The sequence below is a fragment of the Equus quagga genome, chromosome 3 (genome assembly GCF_021613505.1).
Source record: "Equus quagga isolate Etosha38 chromosome 3, UCLA_HA_Equagga_1.0, whole genome shotgun sequence".
Classification (NCBI taxonomy): Eukaryota; Metazoa; Chordata; class Mammalia; order Perissodactyla; family Equidae; genus Equus; species Equus quagga.
In genome coordinates, this window is record NC_060269.1 from 53,772,031 (window position 1) to 53,788,280 (window position 16,250).

Sequence of the window (16,250 nt, forward strand, 5' to 3'; positions counted from 1 at the left end):
AGTGGCTGAGAGGCTGTTGAAATAGGCACTGAACAGAACATATTAGCCTTTTCTAAAATAACAAATTATTTGCCAGCTGCTAATTGGATTGAGCCAGTAATTTTAATAATACTGAGTTTTGAGTACAAGGGCCTTAATGGGACCCACAGCGTTAAGGTTGTGGTGTGAGCAACCACTGTGAGGAACCATTCATTCTTTTCAGGTTTAAGAACACGCACCAAAGTGGGCTATTAAATGGAGAAGGGGTGAGGGTAACCAATGTTCATCCATCAGGTCTTATTCAATAAAGACTTATGGTTAAATTCCTGAAAATTATTTGCCAAGAGTGTAGCGATTTAATACTGTACTGTCTTGTTTTTTTTCTTTTTCTCTGACTATGATGTGATTGTTGTTTCAGGAGCTTACCTGACAAGGCTTTGTAAGGAATTTCAATACTATTTATTTTTCCAAGTAAAATTAATTTTTTTTTTAAAAGCCAAGATAGTTGCACGCTTTCTTAAAATCATAATGCCAACACCTTTCATTACAAAGACAATTCATTTTCTACTAAATTTGCTTAGGTTTAAATTGTATAATCAGAAGCTCAGTATTAAACTTACAAATCATAAATAAATGACGGTATTAATAAATGTGTATGTATACCTATGGGAAAGTGATTACGTCAGCAATAATTTATTTACCTCTTTATCATGGAGAAACAAATAAAACATTCAAACAAAATCACAGACTCAGATATAAAATTAAAATGAGCTCACTGCATCTGTGATATTTCTGCCACAGGCTTTTTCAACACCTGTTGATCAGTCAATCAGAGGAAACCTCAGGGGCTGAAGATACGCTAGTTCTGTAAAAATTCTTGCCCAAAATAGTATTCAGCAAATTGCTCATCGAACAGAAGTAGACGATGGACCGACCTCAGGATCTTGTGTGGCAGAGCAACTGTCTTCAACGGTTGGCATTTTTTAAATATTTAAATCCTTCTTTGGTCCAACAGCTGGTTTCCTCCTTTGTCGTATTCTTCCTTCCTTTCCGTTTTCCCAGGGAGTGACGGCCACATTCTTCCACATGAGGTTCTCTTTGGTAAGCAGCTTCTGAAACTCTTATCTATACAGCTGTCCCTAGTTCTCGGGCAGCGACCACTCCACCTGCAAGTTTGATATTCCCTCGTTAGGGACCTCCGCGAGGCATGTCAGATGCGAACTTTAAGAGAAACAAAAGGCTGAGTTTCTATTTAGGTCAAATAAGTCTCAAAGCCATTTTTAAATATCCAGTTATCTTGGTAGATTTGCCTTTCCCCTCTCAAGGAGGAAAGAGAGATCAAACTATCTCGTCTAATCCAGCGTTTATTTCTCTTTACATCAACTCAATTTCAAATATTAAAATCTTCAGCCACAAAAAAGATGCTCACATTTTAATAGTGCATTCATCTTGCAAATACAAATGATTTTCTTCTTTTTTCCGTTATCTTTCTATAATGAGTTTTTTCTAGGCTATTACAAACATTTAATAAACATCACTTTATATAACCATTTTAGAATTCCATGAGTTTACTTAACCATTCCATAAATTGGAGAATAGGTTGTTACCAACTTTTTGCTACCGTAAATAATGTTGGGCTGAACATGGTTTCACATATGTCCTCAAAGTAGAGTAGGATAGGATTGACAAAGGATATGAACATTTTAAAGTATGAACATTTAAAGCGTGCAGAAGCTAATCTACTTATAAATGGAGCTAAAGATTTGCAAATCCATAGACAAGAGCTGGCCTGGAGTAAAGGACACTTTTTCAAGGATTTAAAATCAAAAAGAATCATTTTTAATGCTCTGATAAAAATATACTAAGTTCTTGTGTATTGCTTTAAGCTTCTAAGTTTTAGAGTGATTTGATACGCAGCAATACATAAGTGATAGACATTTTCATTTAGAACTTTGGAAGTGGAGCACATCTAAGTGTGACTGTAGAACCAAGTTGTTGAAGAGGAATAGAGGTGAAGATCAATAGATACAAGCAGATCAAAAAACTAACACGAAGCAATATGCCAGGGTGTGAAATCAATAGATAAATGGGTGCTTATGTCATCCAGAATAATGGCAGGACTTGGAATGAAGAAGAGAAGAAAGAGCCCAACCGGATACAAAGTCTTGATTAAATAATATCAGATAGAGGATGGTCAATTCAAGTGGCAAGTGCTTCAAAGAAGCAGAACTTTTTATAAGAAGAAATAATCATTTGGAAGCTGCACTGGGACCCAGCGAAAGGCCACTGACTCCACTTCCCATTCTCAGACGCACATGCAAGTGGGCTTTGCTGGTCAATGTGAAAGTGCATGGGAAACTTGCTTTAGCCATATTACCTTGGGTGAGGTAGGATGAGACCGGATGCAGATCAAGAGAGAGAGGTCAGAAAGAGTTTGACAGTTTCACTATTCACAGTTCCCTGGGGGACAGCACAGCCATGCAGGGCCAGTCAGAGGAAGCACCAGGGTCGGTCAAGAGGCAGAAAGAGGGAGATCTGTGGGCAAGTACCTTTATTTGTGTTTCCACGGGAAGGAATTGGTTGAGGCAGGGTAAACAGGTTTAGGATTGACTAGTTTGAATAATTTCAGTGAGATGTGAGGTAAAGGGGCTGTTCCCGGTTGTCTAGAACCTGACCCTGGGGCAATTAGGGTGGGTGTATAGTGGCCTGGAGTGAGGGTGTGGACGTAAAAGACTGATCAAGAAGGGGAACTGACCAGCTCCTAGCCAGGGCCTCAAAACCAGGTCAAGACAACATTTTCAAAACTATATTACAAAACTATTCATTTCCATGCACTAATATCATCCTTAATAAATCAATAGAAACTTGTTATAATAGCTTAAGAGCCTTGGCCAAACTACTGGTGTAAAATTTCTAATTAAGAGAACTTTAGTATTTTAGATTTTTATTTTACAATATTTTTATAACAGGTATGGTTTTCTCTATTATGCATAGAATGAAAGAAATATCACATTTCTTTTGCTTTTTTAATGAAATCATATCGAGCTGAGACCTCTCTCAGGAGCATAAACTTTTGTTTCTTCTTTTTCTTATGGATTTCTCTGTTCTCTAGCGTTATACGAAGATTTAAGAACCAGGAATTCCAGGGAAAAGTGGTAGAAGTCTCCCTTTGGTTAGTAAACCAACGTGCTCACCACAAGATTCATTGTGAGATTTGTTGTTCTAGCCCCCATGGCCCGTTAGAAAGTAGAGGCATCCACCTGTTTCACTGCAGCTCCCACGGCCGTGTTGCTTAATGCTCAGTGCCCAGGTGTCTACACTCAGACCCTGCCGTGAACTGCACTATCCTGCATGAGCGTTATGGACAATCACAGAACCCACCACCCCTCTACCCTTCCAGATTCTGAGAACCCAACTCTCTTCTGGGCTGGGAGCAGCCCTAGGAGCGCCAGCCTCCATCTCCCTGCAGATAAGCCAACAGTTTTCTTTCGATTGTATGCACAAATCAATGTCACTTTGAAGGGTTGCATTGCAACATTTTTATTCTTATGACTCAGAAATACAAAAAGGTGTGAATTTCCCCCTGGGATAAAGGAATTCTAAACATTAAAAGACTTGGCTAAACGTCCTGGGAGATAGAAAGGGGAATTTGTACTTTGTTATGTATCTTAGGAGGGAGAGAAACTTTTTCATTCATTTGCAAATAAGCCCACAGCAACAAAGAGAAATGAGCAACATTTTATTAAGAAAAATATTGGAATAGTGCACATTTCCTCAGGACACACATTAAGAAGGGGTTGTAAATTTTATCTGAGATTTCCAAAAGTTATTGCCTGTAGGCAGTTTAGTCTGGGAGAAAGAAAACTGGTGGGACTCTGAACAATGTACTATTAATTCAATACTAAAACATTTAAAAAATAAAATGTATATGCATATAGCAGAAGATTATAGTAAGAAGAGCATTCCTTATGAGGGTCACTTTTTCTCCTTAGAATCACGTACTGTATTTTCACTTGTTCAAGAACATGTTAAAAGGGCAGTTGGTTTCCAGCCACAAGGTGAGAGTGCAGAGGAACATGTGTAAGTCCTATGTTTATTAGATCCATAATTGTAGTTCTTTCTACACTAAGTGCCTTTAATTTCTAAGAACCCAGCCCTCAGGCCCAGGGTAGCTTCCCAGCCCGCTGCTGGAATTCCTGATCGTGGCAGTCTGCTGAAATGTGAGATCAGTTACCAAATATAGTTGAGTGGAGTAAGAGGCCAGATGAGAGTCTGAGGCCACAGTTGCCTCAGAGTGACCACGGACCAAGCAGTCTTTAATGAACGGTCAAGGCCAACCTCTGCTCCCTGGGAAAGAGGAAGTGCTCATCTGAAATCCATCACCTTTTTGGAGTCTTCAAAGTAACCAAGGATTGAAAAGGTCTGTAAGATGTATCTTAAAATAATAACAAATAATGCAACACTTGAAGCACTTCTTTTTAAAAAACTAAAAATATAACAGTAGTTTGCCTGAAGTTATAATACTATTTAGAAGATGACTTTATTTTGCTTTTATCTGGAGAAGAAAGATAATAAGAATATTTTGGTCTTTCCAAAATAAATATTACACAAGATGTATAATTGTAAGCATGCTATGTTGGTGTTATTAATCAGAAAAGTATTAAAACTATTCATGGAGTCAACTTTTGTGCATGTGTTATGTTTCACAGAAAATAAGAAGGCAGTTAACGAGGCTCTCACCCATACTTGAGCTAAATACTGACATATTGCATTTTTTAGCGACATTGGAAATTGTGAATTATATTTCCAAAGGATTTTTAAAGTAACTCACTAGGTAGAATAATTCAATTGAGACACTAAGTACAGGTATTTCAAATTATATTAACTTAAATTATTAATTATATTTTATCTAAATTATTAACTATATTTTATATTATATTAACTTGTTATCACGAAATTTATGTATTTGTCTTTCAAAACATTAAGGCTTACTAAAGAATACTACAAAATCTCTGGTTTCCAACTATATTAAAACATTACAGCATAACATATCACGTTGCTTTAAGTTACATGTGAAATTTTCTTGAATCCAGCATATGAGACTGATAAGGAGTGATTTCAGCCTCGTTGTTTTTTTGCGTTTGCTAAAATTGGCTAGTTGTAGTATAATTTTATAAATTGTTTATTTTTACAAAGAAATTAAATCCTATTAGAAGATAAATTTCCCTTCTCATATTCTTATCTTCCTGGCTATAACGAAGAGTTTGAGAAAATATCCCAAGAAGTTAAAGGAAGAGCTCTACTGTTCAGCTGAGTTATCCAGAACGATAAAATCAGAGACTACTAACAAACTATTGCCAAGTGTAGGCAAAAGCTGAGAGATTTATTTGGCCAATCAGCTAATATATTATTCACATTCCTAGGAAACAAATTAGAAGACATACTTATCTGGCACTAAAACCAACTCAAATCCAATTTCAGGAGAACAAAAATATCATTGATTTGCAAAGGGGTTTGAAAATAGTCAAAGAATTGTTCACTGGAAAATTCAAAGGATTGAAAATTTTCTCTGCAGAAAATTTTATTTAAAAACGTAGTATCGGGGCCGAGGAGGTGAAGTTCCACGTGCTCCTTTTCAGTGGCAGGAGTTCGTGGGTTTGGATCCTGGGTGCAGACCTATCCACGCATCAGCCATGTTGTCAAGGCATCCCACATACAAAATACAGAGGAAGCTTGGCCCAGATGTTAGCTCAGGGCAAATCTTCCTTAAGCAAAAAAAGAGGAAGACTGGCGATATAGGTTAGCTCAGGGTGAATCTTCCTCACCAAAACAAAACAAAACAAAACAAAAGATATGGTATCAAATAAAAATTTAAATAACTACTTTGTAAATTAAACAGGAATCCTTTGATTGCAAATAACAGAAACCCTGCTCAATAAGTTATGCAAAAAGGAAAATTTATTATTAAAATTCTGCAGAGTCTCACAGAATCCAAGGACTGGAATTTGTCTAGGCTTCGAGACCAAATGCTACCACCTTTCCACTAGCAAATATATCAGACTATCAACATCAGTGCTTATTACACTGTTAACAAGAATGAAATATCCCCATTCCTATCCACACCTAAACTCTCTTACCTGGTCAAGGGCATTGCTCCTGGAATCATCCCCTCTCTTCTGCTGTGGTAAATTGAGTAATAGCCCCCTAAATATGTCCGTGTCCTAACCCCCAAAACCTATGAATATTGCTTTATATGGCACAAGTGACTTCCCAGATATAATTAAATTAAGCTTTTGAGATATGGAAAAATTATCCTGGATTACCAAGGTGGGCCCTAAATATAATCATGGTGTCCTTATAAGAGGGAAGCAGAGGGAGATTTGACTACAGAAGAAGGTGATGTGACCATAGAAACAGAAAGATTTGAAGATGCTATGCTGCTAGCTTTGAAGATGGAGACAGGGGCCATGAGCCAAGGAATGCAAGGAAAGCAGCTAAGAAGCTGGAAAATGCAAAGAATCAGACTCTTTCCTAGAGCAACCAGAACGAGCACAGCCCGCAGGCACCTTGATTTTGGCCCATTGTTACTAATTTCAGACTTCTGGCCTCCAAAACAGTGAGAGAATACATTCTGTCTTCTCAGGCCACCAAGCTTGTGCTAATTTGTTATAGCACCATAGGATACTAATACCCTGGGCTTCATTGATTTCTCCCTCTATTCTAATAAATTAACAGCATACAAACACTCTGTTAATTCTGCCATCTTAAAAAAATCTTCATTTGATCTCATAAATGGCCCTGTTTATGTCCCCTCAAAAACCGAAATGGTATTAGGAGTTGGGGCCTTTGGGAGGTGATTAAGATTAAATGAGGTCATGAGGGGGAGCCCTCATGAATGGCAGTAGTGTCCTTACGAGTCATAAGAGAGTTTGCTTCCTCACTCTGCTTTCCACTATTTGAGGATACCAGTCAGCAGTCTTCAACACAGAAGAGGGTTCTCGCCAGAACACAACCATGTTGACACCCTGATCTTGGACTTCTCAGCCTCCAGAACTGTGAGAAATAAATTTCTGTTGTTTATAAGCCACCCAGTCAATGGTAGTTTGTTGTAGTACCACAAACTCCTGAGACAGACTCCAACTATTACTCCATATCTCTGCTTCCTTCTATTTAGATACTGAAAGTTATCTTTATCTGCTTTCTCTACCTCCTGGCCTCCAGTCTCTCCTCAAATTACTCCACTCGTAAGGGGACTCACTCCTTTATGAAACTGCATTTGTCAAGGTAACCAACAACCTCCACGTTGCTACATCCATTCTCATCCTACTCAAACTTCTACATAGTTGATTATTCCCTCTTTTGAAACACTTTCTTCACTTGACTTACAGGACACCACCCTCTCCTTGTTTTTCTCCTGCCTCACTGGCCACACCTTCTCAGTCATTATTTCCAACTCCACCGTTGATTCTGATTTTAAAGTGCTGGACTGATCCAAGTCTCATCCCTCTTCTATCTGTATTCACTCATGGTGATCTCATCCACTCCTGTGGCTTTATGTATTATTTATATACTAACTACTCCTTGATATATTTTTACCTCAAGCTCTGATGTCTATCTGAGTTCAAGATACGTTCATTTGAATAGCTAACAGTACTCAACCTATCACAAGGCAAAATTCTACATGTCATCCTTGTTTCTTTTATTAACTTCATATTCCTTGTATAATCCATCAGCAAGTTCTCTCAGTTTTACTTGAATTTTACCAGTTATCTGGAATTTCATCCGTACATAAGCTAAATACTGATGGCTAAATACTGATCCCTTCCAGTGGTATCCACCCTAGTCTAAGCCCCAGACTATCATAGTAGCATGCCTCCCCCTCCTCTCCTGTTGCCTGTTCTCATACAGTCACCAGAACCATCTTTTATAAATGCAGATCAGATTATATCTATATCCTGGCCAAAATAGTCTAATTTTTTTTTAATATTTAGTTTCCACAGTCTACAAGGTCCTACCTTCTATGGCCTTTCCTATCCTTCCACACTCATCTCTTACTGCTCTCTTTGGTATGCTCCAGCTATGCTGGCCTTCTCACTATATCTTCAACGTAAATTCATTCTCTCCTCAAGGTCATTGAATTGTTGTTACTTATGCCTGGAAATTTCTTTCCCCAAATGATTGCATGGCTTGTTTCCTCTCTCACATGTTTGCTTGTTTATTATCTGCCTATCCCATTAGAATACAAACTCCTTAAAAATAAGGAGTTTATTTCTATCTAAGTTACTCATGCACAGATTTTAGATCAGTGTCTGATGCATAGAAGGCGCCCAGCATGTGTTCATGAATAAAGGAATGAAATAAGAATTCAAATGCTGTCAATACTATCTGTCAGTGATGAATTCCTTTAACTATTTTTGTTCTTTGTGCCAACCAACCAACTCTACTTCTCTTATTCAGAGCAGAGAGCCTTACAGCTCACTGCTTCATCCACAAAAGAATTATTATCTCAGTGTGGTATTTCTGTGTCCAAATAATTCCAGAGAAGGAATTCATTGAAAGGGAGATTTCACATTACTATAATAAATGGAGTACGAAATGCTGTGAGTTCCCTGTGAAATCACTGTGCTAGGTTACTCTTTAACGTTCCTACTTCAAAGCAAAAACAAAAACCCACAAAATAACAAAACAGAGCCTTCTAGACTTACCTCAAATGAAGCAATGAAATTATGATTAAACACAGTTACTGTCAATAATATCTGCCCAAGGGGAGGTTTTGAAAAAGGTGAGGAGGAGATCTACTCTTTGAAACAGATACCAGGTTGCTTCTCATACCCTCTATTATTCATCCAAAAGAGGAGTTAAAATTAGCTCCGCCATGCGAAAAAAAAAGCATCATCTATCAACCAAAGACCTGGAACTACAAGTAGAAGGTGAAAATTAATGTGGTAAAGTATTAAGATTATTTTGGTTAGAGAATAAGAGACTATGGAAATTCTTATGATCTCCAGGAATCAGTTTTTCTAAAACTGCTGTCTCTGTGCTTAGTTTTTAAATAGACTTTTTATTTTTTGGAGCAGTTTTAGATTTACAGCAAAATTGAGCAGAAGGTACAGAGATTTCCCATATACCCTTGTCCCTGTATACCCTGTCTATACACAGCCTCTCCAACTATCAAAATCCCCACCACGGAGTGGTACATTTGTTAGAATCAATGAACCTACATTGACACTTCATTATCATTCAACATCCATAGTTTACGTTAAGGTTCACTCTTGGTATTGTACATTCTATGGGTTTGAACAAATGTATAATGACACTTATCCACCATTAGCAGTATCACAGAGAGTTGCTTCACCGCACTAAAAATCCTCTGTGTTCTGCTTATTCATCCCTCCCTGCCCTCTAACTCCTGGCAACCAATGATTTTTTTATTGTCTCCATAGTTTTGCCTTTCCCAGAATGCAGTATAGTTGGGATCATAGAGTAGGAACCTCTTCAGATTGGCGTCTTTCACTCAATAGTATGCATTTAAGGTTCCTCCTTGTCTTTTCTTGGCTGAATAGCTCTTTTTTTTTAGTGCTGAATAATGTGTTCCATTATTCCATGTAGTCTGGACATACCACAGTTAATCCATTCACCTACAAAAGGACATCTTGGTTGCTTCCAAGTTTGGGCAATTATGAATAAAGCTGCTACAAACATCCATGTGTAGGGATTTGTGTGGACCTATGTTTTCAAATTCTTTGGGTAAATGCCAAGGAATGTGATAGTTGAATCTTTTGATAAGAGTTTATTTAGTTTTGTAGGAAACTGCCAAACTGTCTTCCAAAGTGGCTAGACCATTTTGCAAATAGCGAAGAATGAGAGCTCCTATTGCATCATATACTTGCCAGTATTTGATATTGTTAGCATTCTGGATTTTGGCCATTCTAATAATATGTAGTGGTATCTCATTATTGTTTTCATTTGCAATTCCTTAATGACATATGATGTTGAGGATCTTTTCTTATGTGTACTTACAACTTGTATATCTCTTTGGTGAGTTGCCTGTTATTTTTACTTAAAGATTTTTATTTTGAAAGACAAATCATCATTAAAATTACACTGGATATGGAGAAGATCCAAGATGGCGGCGTGAGTAGTCTTCTTTGTCTCTCCCCCTTCGAGTCTACAACTAATTGGACATTCATCGCTTAACAAAGGATATCCATATAGCATCTCAGGACACCTGAGAGACCCACGCTGCTATACATCAGAAGGCGGATGGACTTCCCTCCGGGAGGAGGTGGAGATAGGTGAAAACTCTCCAACCCCGACCCCGAACAGCCTAGTACCTGCAAGTGGCTTTCTTCCAGCGGATGCCCCCAGAACATCGACACACACCTAGGGCAGGAGGGAGCACACACCAGAGGAGTGACGGTGGAAACAGGTGATCAGAGCCCTACCTAAGCCCCCCGCAATTACACCTAAGCCCAGAGGGAAGCTCCAGAGTTACACACCTGAGTCTGCGGGGAAAACCTCTACCCGCCATTAGCGGGGAGGCCCTTCCCAGCATCCACAATGCCGGGAGGGTCCCAGAGAAAATCCCAAATGGTGCGGCAGGGGGCCAACTGCCGCTGCCGGCCCCACTGACTGCCGGACGGGGCTCGGGACTACCGGAGATCTCCTGGGAGAGTACTGGGGCTGGGTGGAGCTCCAGCAGCCGGCTCCACGGCCCAGGAGTGAAGCTCCAGAGTTCCGCCTGGGCAGCAGGCAAAGTCTCTGCCTGCCATTAGCGGAGAGGCCCTTCCCAGCATCCACAACTCCAGGAGGCACCTGGAGAGAATCCCAAATGGAGCAGCGGCCCACCAGCTGCCACCACCGGACCCACTGACAGCAACTATCACGGCTTGGGGCTCAGGGCTAACGGAGATCTCCTGGGAGAGGACTGGGGCTGGGTGGAGCTCCAGTGACCGGCTCCGCGGCCTGGGGGGATACTCCAGAGTTCCGCCCCAGCAGCAGGCAAAGTCTCTGTCTGCCCTTAGTGGAGAGGCCCCTCCCAGCATCCACAACACCAGGAGGGTCCCGGAGCGGAGAATACCAGGCAGGGCAGCAGCCAGCCAGCTGCCACTGAACTCAAGGTCTCCGGCTATCCCCCAGACAGGGAAAGGGGCTCCCCGAGATCCTGGGGGAGAGGACTGGGGCTGGGTGGAGTTCCAGCAACCTGGCTCCGTAGCCCAGGGGAAAACCCTACAGTCTCACAGCAGCCTCAGTGATAGCCTCTGCACAGCACTAGTAGAGAGCATCCACCCGGCAGCCACAAGGCTGGAAGACCCTGGGACAAAAGTAGCATAGCTAGGTGAGCTAACCACAGACTGCAGAAGATGCCAATAGCTCTGCTGTGACCCATAGTGGACAAGTGAGATTTTGTGGGCGTCGACAGTGACGGAGCTGCAAATATAAGTGATCCTGCCCCTGGCCGCTGGAAAAGCCCATAACACAGCTGCAGACCCCAAGGAGAGGGCACGTCTAGGTGGTCTGCAACAGTAGGCACCAGCAGCCTGAAGCTTCCCCGTGACGGCCCCCACAGCTGAAGAGGGAACCCACAGGACCACTGTGACTACGAGGAGGGGCCCAGGCCCAGTTAGCAACAGCTGATAGAGTTCCTGGTTGGTGCAGTATAAACAGCTGCTCCTCCACCACACCAGTAGAAACAAGTGGAAGCAGTAACTAAACTCTATCTCTACGCGGAGGCACAAATCTACAACATCAAGCAATATGAAAAAATATATTAAATCTCCAGAACAGAAGGAAAATAACAAATACACAGAAAAAATCCCAAAGAAAATGAAATACATAACCTAAATGACGACGACTTCAAAACAGCCATCATTAAAAAACTCCATGAGTTAAAAGAGAATTCAGATAGACAACTCAACGAATTCAGGAGCTATGTCACAAAAGAGTTTGATACTATAAAGAAGAACCAAACAGAAATACAGGAAATGAAGAACACAATAGAGGAGATCAAGAAAAATCTAGACGCACTGAACAGTAGGGCTGATAATATGGAGGAAAGAATTAGCAATTTGGAAGATAGGAATATAGAAATGCAGCAGGCAGAGGAGGAGAAAGAAGTAAGACTAAAAAGAAATGAAGAAACTCTCTGAGAATTATCACATGCAATTAGGAGATGCAATGTAAGGATTATAGGTATACCAGAGGGAGAAGAGAGGGAGAAGGGGGCAGAAAGCCTATTCAAAGAAATAGTGGCTGAGAACTTACCAAACCTGGTGAGAGAGATGGAACTTCATGTGACAGAAGCCAATAGATCTCCAAACTTTATCAATGCAAGAAGACCAACGCCATGGCATATAGTAGTGAAGCTAACAAAAGTCAACGACAAGGAGAAAATACTAAGGGCAGCCAGGCAGAAGAAATTAACCTACAAAGGAACCCCCATCAGGCTATCATCAGATTTCTCAGCAGAAACTTTACAGGCTAGTAGAGAGTGGAATGATATATTCAAAAATCTGAAGGACAAAATCCTACAGCCGAGAATTCTCTACCCAGCGAAAATACGATGGAGAAATAAAAACTTTGCCAGATAAACAAAAATTAAGGGAGTTCATTGCCACAAAACCTCCTCTTCAGGAAATGCTCAGGAAAACCCTCATTCCTGAAAAATCAAAAAAAGGAAAGGGGCTACAAAACCAAGAGCAAAGGAGATAAGTAGGACAACAACAGAGAATAGCAGCTCTCCATCAGAACAGATTAAACCATGGGATGAGAAACAAAGGAAATTGAAGAAAACCAGAAAACAAGACATAAAATGGCAACAGTAGGCCCCCACATTTCAATAATCACTCTAAATGTAAATGGATTGAACTCTCCAATCCAAAGACACAGAGTGGTAGGGTGGATCAAAGAACAAGACCCAACAATATGCTGCCTCCAGAAACACACCTCAGCCCCAAAGACAAACACAGACTCAGAATGAAGGGATGGAGGACAATACTCCAAGCTAATAATGAACAAAAGAAAGCAGGTGTCACTATACTAATATCAGACAAAGTAGACTTCAAAGCAAAACAGATAAAGAAAGACAAAGAGGGTCAGTATATAATGATAAAAGGGACTCTCCACCAAGAAGACATAACACTTATAAATATATACACACCCAACACAGGAGCACCAAAATTTGTAAAGCAACTCTTAACAGAACTAAAAGAAGACATCCACAACAATACAATAATAGTAGGGGACCTCAACACACCATTAACACCAATGGACAGAACATCCAGACAGAAAATAAACAAGGAAATTATAGAATTAATTGAAAAATTAGAACAGATGGACTTAATAGATATATATAGGACACTTCATCCAAAAACAGCAGGTTACACATTCTTCTCAAGTGCACATGGAACATTCTCAAGGTTAGACAATATTTTGGGAAACAAAGCAAGCATCAATAAATACAAGAGAGTGAATAATATCAAGCATCTTTTCTGATCATAATGCTATGAAGCTAGAAATCAACTACAAGAAAAAAGCAGAGAAAGGTGCAAAAATGTGGAGACTAAACAACACGCTTTTGAACAAACAATGGATTATTGAAGAAATTAAAGAAGAAATCAAATATTATCTAGAGACAAATGAAAATGAGAACACGACATACCAAATCATTTGGGATGCAGCAAAAGCAGTCCTAAGAGGGAAATTCATTGCAATACAGGCTCACTTCACTAAATGAGAAAAGCTCACATAAGCAACCTCAAATGACACCTAACAGAATTAGAAAAAGAAGAACAAACAAAAACCAGAGTCAGCAGGAGGGAAATAATAAAAATAAGAGCAGAAATAAAGGATATTGAAACAAAAAAGACAGTAGAAAGGATCAATGAAACAAAGAGTTGGTTCTTCGAAAAAATTAACAAAATCAACAAACCCTTAGCCAGACTCACCAAGAAAAGAAGAGAGAAATCTCAAATAAATAAAATTAGGAATGAGAGAGGAGAAATCACAACAGATACCAATGAAATACAAGGGATCATAAGAGAATACTATAAAAAACTATATGCCAACAAATTGAACAACCTAGAAGAAATGGATAAATTCCTAGTCTCCTACAACCTCCCCAAACTGAATCAGGAAGAAATGGAGAATCTGAATAGGCCAATCACAAGTAAAGAAATAGAAACAGTAATCAAAAACCTCCCCAAAAACAAGAGTCCAGGACCAGACGGCTTCTCTGGAGAATTCTACCAAACATTCAAAGAAGATTTAATACCTATCCTTCTCAAACTATTCCAGAAAATTGAGGAAGATGGAGTACTCCCTAACACATTCTATGAAGCCAACATCACTCTGATCCCCAAACCTGACAAGGACAACACAAAGAAGAACTACAGGCCGATATCACTGATGAACATAGATGCAAAAATCCTTGAACAAAATTCTGGCAAACTGAATACAGCAATACATAAAAAGATTATACACCGTGATCAAGTGGGATTTATACCAGGGACACAGGGATGGTTCAACATCCGCAAGTCAATCAACGTGATACACTACATTAACAAAATGAGAAACAAAAACCACATGATCATCTCAATAGATGCAGAGAAAGCATTCGACAAGATCCAACATCCATTTATGATAAAAACCCTCAATAAAATGGGTATAGAAGGAAAGTACCTCAACATAATAAAGGCCATATATGACAAACCCGCAGCCAACAACATACTCAATGGACAAAAACTGAAAGCCATCCTTCTGAGGAGAGGAACAAGACAAGGGTGCCCACTTTCACCACTCCTATTCAACATAGTACTGGAGGTGTTGGCCAGAGCAATTCAGCAGGAAAAAGAAATAAAAGGAATCCAAATAGGTAATCAAGAAGTAAAACTCTCGCTGTTTGCAGACGACATGATCTTATATATAGAAAACCCCAAAGAATCCATAGAAAAACTATTAGAAACAATCAACAACTACAGCAAAGTAGCAGGGTATAAAATCAACATACATAAATCAGTAGCATTTCTATACACTAACAATGAACTAACAGAAAAAGAACTCAAGAACTTAATCTGATTCACAATGACAACAAAAAGAATAAAATACCTTGGGATAAATTTAACCAAGGAAGTGAAAGATTTATACAATGAAAACTACAAGACTTTCTTGAAAGAAATTGATGACGACATAAAGAGATGGAAAGACATTCCATGCACATGGATTGGAAGAATAAACATAGTTAAAATGTCCATACAACCTAAAGCAATCTACAGATTCAATGCTATCCCAATCAGGTTCCCAAGGACATTCTTTACAGAAATTGAACAAAGAATCCTAAAATTCATATGGGGCAACAAAAGACCACGAATTGCTAAAGCAATCCTGAGAAAGAAAAACAAAGCCGGAGGCATCACAATCCCCGATTTCAAAACATACTACAAAGCTACAGTGATCAAAACAGCATGGTACTGGTACAAAAACAGGTGCACAGATCAATGGAACAGAATTGAAAGCCCAGAGATAAAACCACACATCTATGGACAGCTAATCTTCAAAAAAGGAGTGGAGGGCCTACATTGGAGAAAAGAAAGTCTTGTTAACAAATGGTGCTGGCAAAACTGGACAGCCACATGCAAAAGATTGAAAATTGATCATTCTGTTTCACCACACACCAAAATAAACTCAAAATGGATCAAAGACCTAAAGATTAGGCCTGAAACAATAAGTCTTCTAGAAGAGAATATAGGCAGTACACTCTTTGACATCAGTTTCAAAAGAATCTTTTCAGACACTATAACTCCTCAGTTGAGGGAAACAATAGAAAGAATAAACAAATGGGACTTCATCAGACTAAAGAGTTTCTTCAAGGCAAGGGAAAACAGGATTGAAACAAAAAAACAGCCCACTAATTGGGAAAAAATATTTACAAGCCACTTATCTGACAAAGGGTTAATCTCCATAATATACAAAGAACTCCCACAGCTTAACAACAAAAAAACAAACAACCCGATCAAAAAATGGGCAGAGGACATGAACAGACATTTCTCCAAAGAAGATATAAGTATGGCCAATAGACACATGAAAAGATGTTCATCATCGCTAATCATCAGGAAAATGCAAATCAAAACTACACTAAGGTATCACCTTACACCCGTTAGATTGGCAAAAATATCCAAAACCAAGAGTGACAAATGTTGGAGAGGTTGTGGAGCAAAAGGAACCCTCATACACTGTTGGTGGGAATACAAACTAGTGCAGCCACTATGGAAAAC

General features: G+C 39.4%; 1 protein-coding gene across 1 annotated transcript in view; it reads right to left on the minus strand.

Moving 5' to 3' along the window:
* Window positions 1–670: 670 nt before the first annotated feature.
* The window catches only part of LOC124237488 (probable ATP-dependent RNA helicase DDX60-like), a 116,730-nt gene continuing 101,150 nt past the window's right edge, over window positions 671–16,250 (minus strand). The window contains exon 40 of the mRNA XM_046657166.1: window positions 671–1,200. Within this exon, the coding sequence (XP_046513122.1) occupies window positions 1,119–1,200 (82 nt within the window). The 3' untranslated portion in view covers window positions 671–1,118. The remainder of the gene's footprint in view (window positions 1,201–16,250) is intronic.